A 12,504-nucleotide genomic window follows, 5' to 3' on the forward strand; every position below is an offset into this window, starting at 1 on the left:
ACTGCATTCAGACATTTTATCTTCGTTTTGATGAAATTTAATCAATTTTATCCAAGTCCGAAAGTTAATTAGGGACACCATTACCTCAAGTAAAAGTTAAAATATCCAGAAGTTTAAACTATTCATAATTACACAACAGCATACTTAAGATAGGAAAAGTATTGAGTTAGAGTTTATTCATACAAAGAAAAAGTGTGATACTGTATGTTTACATTTGAACACTGACCTTTAACATTTTCGAGGGGCAAAAACATTCAAATCAATAGGTTGAACTCTGTTGATTTGGATGTGAAAAGCATGTGATTTAAAGGGAACTTGAGGAAATTTATTTCACCCGAAAGATGATGGGAATCTGGAATGCAGTGTCTGGGAGGGTAGTAGAGGTTGGAAACCTCACAGCGTTTAAGAAAAATACATGGGTGAGCACTTGAAATGTCAAAACATTGGAGACTTTGGGCCAAATGCTGGAAAGTGAGATTAGTGCAGATAGGTTGGCACAGACCTGGGCCAAAGGGCCTCTTCTGTGCTGTCTCACTCTGACTGTATGATCCAGCATCATATTAGTGTGTGCATTACAGCCTCCAAGAGCCTACTGTCAGGCAAAACCTCAGAGAGCCAATCAAGGGATTAACTAACAAATATATTTGCAAATCTGGAGAAATCAGTGCAGGCAACTACTGCTGATGTAGACCTACAGAACCCTACTGTTCTTGAAAGCTAATTACTTCAGAAATTTCAGTCTGCTGACTTCAGGTCTACTAAAATTCAGGATGCTCAGTTCGCTGAACAAATTAATGCTTTTCTCAATAAAATGATATCTGTGAATTGCAGGTTATCCCCCAACTGTTAATTCATCAGTTGATTACTTGTTTTCACAATGTTGTTGTAGCCTTTCCACATCTGTAGTTTATTATTTCAAAGGTTATTTTGGCATACAGCCTCATTGATCATCAGCTTTTTAGTTAGTGCTAATTCAAGTTCCTGCAATAATTGTTGCACAACCTAATGACATCATTAACTGCAAAGTATGCATAATATGTGTGAGTCATTAGAGTACATTAAAGATCGCACACCAATCTTGAGATGCATATTTTACTGACTTAAATAATTAAAGTTAAGTATACATAAAACCGAGGCTTTTCCTTGCGGGCTGAACATGATCTTGCTGTGGTCTGGGTTAAGTGATCACTGATCATTATTATCATTGTAATGACTTGGAATTTATTTCAGGGTATCAGGTAGATCATAGTGGTGTGGAACATCGCTTTTTTTTGTCTTTGGCAATAATTGTTTATCACTAATATTACAATGATTTATGTTATACAAGAGCAATGCACTGTACTGTTAAGATGTTAGATAAACACGAGAGGATTATGAAATTATGTTGAAAGGTTTAGATATGGAAGGGCAATTGGAAATCCACGTGGAGGATAAATACCAGCATAAACCAGTTGTGCTGAATGACTTGTTTTTGTGCTGTACAGCCTATATAATGAACAGGTCAGGGATAATTTAAATGCCTTTGGCTATTTAGTTGTTAGTGCACAGGTTGTGGTCCACCTTCTTCTTATGGATTTACTTGCTTTATGTTCTCCGATGTAGTAAATCTTTCACTGCTCCTTCTCAGATTTGGCAATGCGTTTTCCATTGCTGCCTTTGTAGGAATTTCATGGCCGTTCTGGGGTTTACGTGAAGTGTTATCATATAACATTTATGGCTCTTCATTTGCTAACGTACAAAAGAAAATGTTAAACTTTTTCAAAAAAATAAACAATCCAGTGCGAGGACAAATGGGATAACACTCTCAGCTAACACAGTACAATGGGCTGAACTTCAACTCTTATGATGTAAGATGCCTTTACTGTATAGGAAAGGAAGCAGTACTTGTTGTGTATTACAGGTCACCGATAAATGATAAAGAGAAGATTTGTAGACAATTCACATTGATGTGTTAAAACAAAAAGGAAATAATATGGAATGATTTTATATGTTCCTAGTTAGACTGGAAGTGCTTTGCAGAATGTATCCAGGACTACAACTTAGATGAATATACTATAGTTCAGGAAAGAAAGAATAATTACTTGATTTTGTGAAGTGGCCAAGTGACCGTTGATCGTAGGAGAACAGCTGAGAAATAGTGAGCACATCATTCTTAACTTTTTTTTATTGATATGCTTAACTTATGAAAAGTCAATGTTAAGCATGCTTAAGACTTTGTAAATAAAAAATTCAGGAGATATGAACTTTGCTGTCTGGGTAAGTATTTGTTCTCCATCCCTCATTGCCCTTGAGAAGGTGAGTTGCCTTCTTGAACTGCTGCTTTCCATTTGGTGTAGGTACACCCTTAGTGCTCATAAGAAGGGAGTTCCAGCATTTGACCCAGTAAAAGGCCAAGTAAGGTTATAATTCCAAGCCAGAATGAATGGCTTTTCTTTTATCTGTTCACATAATGTCGGTGGCGCTAATTTGGCCAGCATTCATTACTCAGCCCTAATTGCCCAGAGGGCAGTTAAGGGTCAACCGCATTGCTGAGGGTCTGGAGTCACATGTAGGCTAGAACAGATAAGGACATCAGTTTCCTTCCCAAAAGGACATTAGTGACCAGATGGGTTTTCTAACAAATGGCAATGGTTTCATTGTCATCATTCTTCTCTTAATTCTAGATTTTTATGGAATTCAAATTCCACTGTCTGTCATGGTGTGATTCGAACCCAGGTCCCCATAATAGTACATGAGTCTCTAGATTAATAGTCTAGCAATAATACCACTAGGTGGTGGTTTTCCAATGCATCAGTTGCCTTTGTCCTTCTACATAGTACTGGTTATGAGTTTGGAAGCCAACGTTTAGGAATCCTTGGTACGCCCTGTAGAAGTAGACCCTTTTGCTACTGTGCGCCTGTTGTAGAAGAGTGAATGTGGATATGATTCCAGTCAAGAGGGCTGCCTTGATCTGGATGCTATAAAGTTTCTTTAGTGTTAGAGTTGCACTTATCCAGACAACTGGAGGGTATTCCATAATACTCCTGACTTGTAGATGGTGAACTGGAGAGTCAGGAGATGAGTTACTCGTTGCAGGGTTCCTAGCCTCTGATCTGCTCTTGTAGTTATAATATTTATATGACTAAACCAGTTTAAAAATTTTTGGCAGGTATATACAAAGTCAGTACACAATATGATCATTACATCATTATTTACGAATTCCTATCTTATAGATATATAATGAATGCACCTACAAGGCCTTAAGTGGTAGGCAAGCATCATGCTTGAGAAAATCAAGAATAATTAAAACATAATGTAATCCATTCTGTTGATATCTATAAAAAAATGTGCTTAAAGGGCTTTAGGTATTATGGAAGTTAAAAGGTACCCATCCAGGATATTGATCATGGGGAATTCTGCAATGGCAATGCCATTGAATGTCAAGGGGCAATGGTTAGATTTTGTCTTGTTTGAGGTGGTCACTGCTTGGCACATGTATGGTGCACATGTTACTTGCCACTTGAGAACCCAAGCTAGTTATTGTCCAGATCTTGGTGCATTCGGCCATGGGCTGCTTCAGTATCCAAGTCATTGTGAATGATGTTGAGTACTGCGCAATCATCAGCAAACATCCCCATTCTGACCTTGTGGAGGGAAGGTCATTGATGATACAGCTAAAGAAGATTGACCCTTGGATGCTGCCCTGAAGAAATCCTGCACTGAATAGATTAGAAATAGAATAGAGATTACACAAAGTTATGCATGGTAAGAAGTGAACTGTGTAAAAGTTACTGAGCAGGCAAGTTAACAAGTGTGATAAAGATCACCAGCAGGAAATCCTCAAATAGAAAATGGATAGCAAACAAAATAAGCATATTCCTGAGAAGCATATAGGGGTACGCTACAAAAAATAATTTCAGTTAGGCAATGAAAATATTAAATTAAAATTGAAACCTAAGGAAAAGTATATGAAAAGGGTTCAGCAAACATTGAAATTATAAGGAATATGGAAAATGTAATGGGAGGGCAAAGAACATCTAGGTGCTAAAAATGAGTATGAACAAATGCTAGTTGATCATATAAAAGGAAATAAGGGCTTTTATCATCCAAAAAGGGGAAAATATAGAGAATATAGAGAAACTAGGTGTAAAAGATATCTATACAAAATGTGCAGATACTGAGATGATAAATAATTATGCATTTTTAAAAAAAAAACTGTGTGGCAGTTTTCACTTTTCAGCTGCATCACTTTGATTTCATGTTATTATGATTTTGTTTTCTCTTTTGTGACAGCTGTTTTGTATGATTTCCTGTATTCACACTCTATATGGATTTTGCCTGTAATCGTATAGCATGTTATACTGTAATTGTTCCCTTCCACCTCTGTCCCTGAAGTATAAAGAACATAGTTTTGATACTGCAATTTCATTAGAATGGGGGAAGTCTAGAAGGAGTTTTAACAGATGTTAAAGAGTTTTGAAAACTATTTCAGTACCATTCATGGTGTCCATATAGCATTCAGTTTTCCCCCGATGGTGTTCAGCTTACTCTTGAGCTTCTGTGAAAAGTTGACCTTCCACAGAAAACCATAATATCTAAATCCCTTTTTAAAGACGTTTTAAAGATATTTTTAAGATAATTGATTATATTATTTTTAATTATTTTTAACTTTCTTGAGCATGATGCTTGCCTACTACTTAAGACCTTGCAAGAGCGTTCATTATATATCTGTAAGGTAGGAATTCATAAGTAATGATGTGATGATCATATAATGTGAACTGACAATGCATATGACTGCCAAATATTTGTAATGTCTGTTCATAGTAAGTGTGTAAGATTACTGAAAAGATACAAATCTGCATAATTGTCTTTAGTAAGCAATATTTGTAGTTTCTCTTGCCGATATTTATATATTTTTTTATATATTTACAGAATACAACAAATTTCCATCAATTCAGTTGCAGAGAGAAGTGGCTGCATCCTAAAGGATACGAAGCTGAAGAAGGTTAGTTTTGGAGGAGAAATATGAGGATAAAGGGTCTGCCTCAGCCTCCTTATTATACGTTCATTTCACTAGAATTTAAATGTAATCAGCTAGGTCTCCCTGACACTCTTGAATAAATATTGCCTGTTGAATTGAAGATCTTCCAATTGCTCAATATTTTGTTTAAATTTCAGCCCTTAATAACAAGTCAGCCTGCAGTCTTCCAATGGTGCAGTCTGTAGGGAAGAACTTAATATTTATGAACTCATTTGTTGTAGCTGATCAGATCTCTGTTCCGAATGCAAACCACAGACTTACAATGTCAAACTCGTTGTAGGAAGCCTGAGTGAAGATGTTGAGTTTAGTAACTAAAATGAGATGAATGTTGTTATTGAAAACTAAAGTAAAGCAAATGCTCCCTTCAACAACATTAGACGCAGTGGATACAAGAGTCTAAATTTAAGCGGAAGAATTGCAGATGCTGTAAATCAGAAACAAAAATTGAAATTGCCAGAAAAGCTCAGCAGGTCCGGCAGCATCTGTGGAGCGAAATCAGAACTGAGAAAATGTCACTGAACCCAAAACGTTAACCCTGATTTCTATTCACAGATGCTGCCAGACCCACTGAGCTTTTCCAGCAATTTCTGTTTGAGTCTAAATTTAACATAATGTTTATTGTTTTATGGACCTCAACTGGTCACAACAATAACCACTTTCCTTAGAAGAAGGTCTCTATGCTTTCTGCACCAGAGCATTTGTTTTTGCCCAGACTTGGTGAAATGAGACTCCTGTTTAGGTCTAGTTGGGAGATTGTAACATTTCCAGGTTTGGAACTGCTTCAACTTAAATGAAGGCTTATCAAAAAAAAACTCACAAAACATTTTAATTATTTCTGGCATTTGACACAGCAGGAATGTCCTTCTAGTTCCACAAAACAATGACAAACTATATATGTTTTTGTCCCACATTTGCCCCCTCTTATGATCACTACCTTGGCCCAGTCTTAAGCTGACAGAGACTGACTTTCGTAAGACAGAGTGGAACCTGTAGTTCACCCTGATTTATTCCATTGAGGCCTGGGGGCAAATTTACTTTGGTCCTTGGGCCTCTCTGTTCTGAACTCTGTGCACAGTTTGAGTCATCAAAGAATTTATGTAGTTTGTGACATCCCTTTGCCTGCAAACACAATCCAAACTTGATAAATATTACGGTATAACTGATGCATTTTCACATGTATAAGAAATGGCTACATTTGTATGAATGTAACTTAATTAGACTGTAAAATAAAACAAATAAATGTTGATGCTGGAAATCTGAAACAAAACAGAAATTGCTTCAGAACTTGCTGAAGAAGGATCACTGGATTTGAAATTATAACTTTGCTTTCTCTCTGCAAATGCTGCCAGACCTGCTGAAGTTCTCCAGCGATTTCTGTTTTTCTTTCTTTCATTTTAGATAGTGATTTGTAAACTTAGAATAGTCCTATTGGAAAGCAAGATGCACAATTAATTCACTGACCTTAACCCACACTCACCAAGCAGAATGTGAAATTACAGAAAGGTGTTGTTTTGAAATTGCCTATTTCTTGTATCATATTACTGTTTGCTGTGGAAAGTACAAATACAAATACATGCTAACACTAGAGAGTGATGATTATCTCTTTATCAAGTTAAATAATCGATGCCTTCATACTGTCTGTTTGTTTTACCCGTAAATTCAAAAATGCTGAGAATTAGATCATCCTGAAATGTTTCTTTCATTTCCCTGCAGTTTTCTGCCGTGTTTATGTGACAGATCATTCTTATGTCAGTATCCGAACGAAGACGTCAATGTCAGCTCAGGAAGTTCTCCACATTGTGGCTGAGAAATTCCAGCAGTGTGATGAAGATTTGATACTCATGGCAGTGACTTCCACTGAGGGTGAGTTCCTCCTTGCCTTATCAATTTAAAGAACCTATCACATGTTATGACCAGGCTCCATGTGAGGTTCCAACCAGGATACCCCAAAATATCAAGCCCTCAGTTGAGGTGGCATGAACTGGGTCCCATTCTGTCTTTGGCCATTCACTTAGCTGGTGACAACAGGATCAATTTAGAAAGCCTCTCTCCTTTACAAATGCCTTTCTTCCAGGCCAAATGATCCTGTGTTTTAAAAGGAGCCAATTTAACCAGACAACCTTGAGTTAAAAATGAAATGAGTTTATTAGATACAAAGTGCAAGAAGAAATAATAATACAATGCATACATACAGATTTGAAATGAATGGTAAGTCCAAAAATAAGTTAAATGGTATGTGGGTCAATCTCTAAGGATGATTCATGAAGAGTAGATAGTGGAATATTGATAGTTAGTCTGTTATGGGTTTCTTGGCTTTGCAGGTTCGTTGAAATTCTTTTATCCTGTTTCCTGTTGACAGTTGTTTGGTGGCAGTAATCAGTCTGAGTCAATCCTCCTTTTTGTCTTGGTTCCTTTTGAATGGCTGACTGGCTTTAGCACTTGGAGCAAAAGGATATTTTTAACTAAAGTGACTGGGGTAATTGCTTGACTGTGTGACCTTTTCAGGATACCAGTACTCAAACCTAGTCTAGTACATGACAAGAAATACACCCTGTAGTTAAAACTCCAAATGTTGAAGTGATGTAGTGTTGTAATCTTTTGTCGTAGCATACTGATAATGATGGTGATACAATTATCATTGATGTTCCTAATTTTGAAACCATTGATTCTTTTGATGCAGATGATAAGTGAGTCCACCAGTTACTGTTTTAACAGGTTTTTAAGTAGAAGTGTGGTTGTTTCACCTGATTTTTATTTCAAATTTTCCTGTTTCCAGAAAGGCAAATTCTTCAACCTAATGATGTGTCTCTTTTTACATCACTGGATCCCACTACTCGCATATTTGTTTGTAAAAAGGATTCTGCTGATTTCTTGGTAAGAAACAATTTTCCAGTCAGTATACCATATACCAGCATTTCTAATTTCTCTCAATATTCCGTGATTTCTGCTGAGTGCTGTCAAAGTGTAGAAGGGCAGATACCAATGCACTGGGTATTGGACTGTATAACACAATCAAGAACAAACGGGACGAATGTTGAGCAATGACCCCTTGCTCAACTTTGAAGGATAATAGATGTAAAGGCCAGTTATAGTAAAAGAGTCATAGAAATGTACGGCATGGAAACAGACCCTTCGGTCCAACGTGTCCGTGCTGACTACATATCCCAACCCAATCTAGTCCCACCTGCCAGCACCCGGCCCATATCCCTCCAAAACCTTCCTATTCATATACCCATCCAGATGCCTTTTAAATGTTGCACTCGAACTAGCCTCCATCACTTCCTCTGGCAGCACATTCCATACACATACCACCCTCTGGGTGAAAAAATTGCCCCTTAAGTCTCTCTTATATCTTTTCCTTCTCACCTTAAACCTACGCTCTCTAGTTCTGGTCTCCCCCACCCCAGGGAAAAGACTTTGTCTATTTATCCTATCCATGCTCCTCATGATTTTATAGACCTCTATAAGGTCACCCCTCAGCCTCTGACGCTCCAGGGAAAACAGCCCCAGCCTGCTCAACCTCTCCCTATAGCTCGAGGCGTCCAACTGTGGCAGCATCCTTGTAAATCTTTTCTGACCCCTTTCAAGTTTTTCAACATCCTTCCACCTCAATATTGTCCTTTTTTGCCAAGTTTATTTAGTTCTTTCCTTGTGCTGCCTGCAACAGTGTGACATCACATCAGCATTTTAATACCTGTAAGAAGAATTTCAAATTCTATTCTTTGCTACTTTTGTGGGGAAGCTGTCTCTGCAAAATGAGCTAATGTATCGCCTAAGACTGCAATTTTAATCAAACCAACGGGCTGCATTTTTCAAACAGTGAGAAATGGACACAGAATGCTGCTGCCTCCCTTTATTTTTGTAAAAGGAGAGAGCTCCGTATTTCTGAGGGGAGACTCTGCTCAGATCTCCTTCAGAAATGTGGAGCCACGCTCCCATTATGATAGTTCTGTCATATGAGCAGAACTGTTGAGGAGAAAGGCAAACCCTAACCCCTTTCTCACAGCCGTCAGCTACAATGTTTGGTCATTTAAAGGTCCAGGCAACGACTTTGACATCTGCTGTCAAATGTATCCACTTAAGAAAAGTGTAGGGTGTTGGGGGACAACGGAGGGTGGAGGAGGGAATTGGATGCCAGATGGGTAGGGGATCGAAGGCCACAATGGCAAAGTACTAGGCAAGTAAGGTTTCAGCTGGGTTGGGAGTAGGATGCTAAGTTAAAAAGGGGTAGAATGCAAAGTTGTTGGTATGAAAGGAGCAAGGTTATGTGATGCAGCATTTAGGGTATGTTGGTGTAGCTGAGAGAAATCTGTCCATTGAGGGATGGGGTGTGTCTGTCTGTTTTTGGGGGGGCGGGGGTGGGTAGTTCTGGCCTAGTGATGGGGGAATTGGGCTGGGACCTGTGTGGGGAGGGAATTGGTCAGTTCTGGTAATGAAGGTGGGAGGGCGGTGTTGGGTGCTGTATGGCAGGGTGTAGTGAGTGACGCTGAGGTCTGGTGGCGGTGAGGTTTTGGGTCGGTGAGTTTGAGCACAGGAGATCTGAACGCCACCTTTTCAGCAGGGATTGAGGGCGTGAAAGGTTGGCTCTGGTCTGGTTTGGCAATGGGGACAGGATTCTGGCCAGTTCGGGTTGGGTCTGATGTGGAAGGAGTATCCAGGGCTGCTGGGAGAAGGGAGGTGGTGTCCAGCAATGGGGTAAGGGAAGATGGGGAGTGATGGTGGTAGGTGCAAAGTGATTCAGGAGTGTCAGGTCCTGATGTTGCTAGATCAGGCTCTGGGCCTTTGTGTGATCTGGGGGAGGTGCAATTGGGGAGGTCAGGTTAACGTGTGTTTCAGTTAAATAGTTACTCGGGAGTTAGACCAGTAAATAGATAGTCCGACTTTTCCTGGTAGTTATTTATCTAATTTCATCAGACCCCTCTGAAGTCTGATTTTTAAATGGAGACTTCCCGAAAGTTCCAGACAGTTGAGGAATTGCCAGCAGATTCTTCACTTTCCCATTGAATTTGTTGTGAGCCTGCCTTGTTGGGGATTTGGAGGGTTCTCAGGCACAACTCCCATTCATACTGGAATAACGACTGTCTGGCCATCAGAAAATCTATATGGTAGTATCAGTTGTCCCTTAGCAACATTCCAGGGCCATGAAACCTCTTCATAATGTATCCAGGGGAAGTCACGCATACGGTTATTAATCAGATACTTGTGTATCTATTCCAGACTCTTACAGCAGAAAATGACGAAATACTACCACGAACTATCCAAATGCTTGGAATGAATACCTGGCAATTGGCCAACAAATTAACCAATTTTGATTGGGATTTGTTTAACTGCATTTGTGAAGTAAGTGTTTTCATTAAACATGCTACGGAGTAATTTACTTGTATGCGTCAAAGCATTTATTTGCTCTGTTCAGCAGTTACACTGTATGTTAACATTTTGTGTGGTGGTTGAACTTTTCTGAACAACCTTTGGATTAAATATATACCAAGCAGGGTACCTGAGAGAGCCACCAATCAGGTTTGTTCCCTCTAACTAGCGTCTAGCAAAATACTGACAAGTGGTCTAGTTAGCAATTTGCCCAGTTTTCATTTACGGATGATTGTAAATCAATCTCAACTATTATCAGTAAGTTAAAGTTAATTCTATCTCATGATTATTAAAAATTGTCGACCATTCTGTATTTGAATAAAATGTGTACCATTGGATATGTCTGATCAGAAATGTTTGTTGATTATACAAAGCTGTTGAGGCCAAATTCCCATTCCTCTGATGCCGATGTTTTCTGTTTTCTAACACAATTGCCTGTGTTCACTGATCAATGCACATTGTGCTGTAAAATTGCCTCCACCCAAAAGCCTTGAACTTCTGCACTTTCTTCCTACTTAGAAACTTGACTGAAACCAACTCCTCTCTTCTGCGAAGCCTTTTGTCAATCCTCATAATAACTCCTTCTTTGTTTCATAGTTTTTCAACTTTAAAGTCACTATATAAATCCAAATTGTTGTTGTTGAAATTGTTATTCAAATTTAGTAGAAAAACAAAGTGACTTGAGTTGAGCAGATTGGATGTTTAGGTATGATTTTGAAGCAGCTTAATAAGGCTGAGCACATCTTATCATCACCCAGATGAACAGGGGCTTTAATACATTGTTAATATCTTGATTTGGAGATGCCGGTGTTGGACTGGGGTGTACAAAGTTAAAAATCACACAACACCAGATTATAGTCCATCAGGTTTAATTGGAGCACACTAGCTTTCGGAGTGACGCTCTACCATCTGATGAAGGAGCGTTGCTCCGAAAGCTAGTGTGCTTCCAATTAAACCTGTTGGACTATAACCTGGTGTTGTGTGATTTTTAACTTTGTTGATATCTGAGTGTATGACCCAGGAATATGGAGGAATGATTGAGTTGAATTTTTCCATTTTAGGTTTGTGTTTTCTTTTTCAATAAGTGTCATGGTGTCAGTCTCATCATGACTCATGACGACTTTTCTCATGCTACCTTCTCCTCATTTGATTAATTATAGGCTGTCTGGTACCCATCTTGTGCAATCAGGTGACAGCAAAGGTGATAGAGCTCACTGCTGCTAGGACCTTGTGTATCTCACATGGCTGGCACTAATTTAAATCGCAGCTGTACACTGCTCCAGCATTATCACGGACCTGGCCTGGAAGCGAGAGCTCATTTTTTGGACAGGGAGCTACCTGATAGATGTGGTGATAGGTGGTAATCTGTCCTTATCCTCCAGACCAGCAAATGAGGCCATGAAGCCAGCCTTGGACCAAGGTAGCTGCCCAATGCAGTGCTTAATCTCAGTTTAAAAGTAAAAGTCTGGCTGTGCAGGATGAAGGCCAGTGATTTTCTGTGCTCCACATGGATAAATGCTGCCAACATCTCTCTGCTGCCTCATACTTCCATTTGCTCTGCTAGTGCGCAGTAAGATTACTAATAGTAGTTGTCGACAACTCTCACCATTACATGCAGCATTTCCACTCAACAACATGCTTCTCTCCAACCCCATCCTCCCAAATTACAAACATTCCTATCTTCTGTGCTTCCTACTCACTTAACAAGGAACATCTCCCCACCTCTCTCGCTTCTGTACCACCATTGACAGCTCTTCCATCCACTTCCATCACAATTAGTCTTTCCTTTCATCCCATTGGAAGAGACGCTGAGCCAAGAGAGCAAAGATGGACTCCTCAAAAGTTGGCTGTTCACCTTCTATGTGGAGAAGATCCTGAATGAGGTTGAGGAGTATTTACACTGTTCATGTAGGGACACTGTGAGCTCCATCTGCCGGCATCCCAGTCAGTGTACTGCGGTGCTGTCCCACAACAACCAGCATTTAATTAATTCATTCTTGAGATCCTCCAACTCCTACTCCAATTGCACAACAAACAACCTCTCTTCTGTTGTGCAGGTGCCCAGGCAACCACCACCCTGAAAGGGCAAGTGTGAGTATGTCAGCCCCTCCCCTAGC

The 12,504-nt window shown here is 39.4% G+C and overlaps 1 protein-coding gene across 3 annotated transcripts in view; it reads left to right on the forward strand.

Annotated features, from left to right (window-relative positions):
* Nucleotides 1-12,504, forward strand: part of rapgef5a (Rap guanine nucleotide exchange factor (GEF) 5a) — a 180,102-nt gene that overhangs the window by 139,322 nt on the left and 28,276 nt on the right. For all 3 annotated transcript variants that reach the window (XM_072575316.1, XM_072575318.1, XM_072575319.1), the window contains 4 exons: nucleotides 4,912-4,984; nucleotides 6,734-6,883; nucleotides 7,797-7,894; nucleotides 10,238-10,360. In XM_072575316.1, the coding sequence (XP_072431417.1) occupies nucleotides 4,912-4,984; nucleotides 6,734-6,883; nucleotides 7,797-7,894; nucleotides 10,238-10,360 (444 nt within the window). The remainder of the gene's footprint in view (nucleotides 1-4,911; nucleotides 4,985-6,733; nucleotides 6,884-7,796; nucleotides 7,895-10,237; nucleotides 10,361-12,504) is intronic.

This window comes from Chiloscyllium punctatum, chromosome 8, assembly GCF_047496795.1.
Source record: "Chiloscyllium punctatum isolate Juve2018m chromosome 8, sChiPun1.3, whole genome shotgun sequence".
Taxonomy (NCBI): domain Eukaryota; kingdom Metazoa; phylum Chordata; class Chondrichthyes; order Orectolobiformes; family Hemiscylliidae; genus Chiloscyllium; species Chiloscyllium punctatum.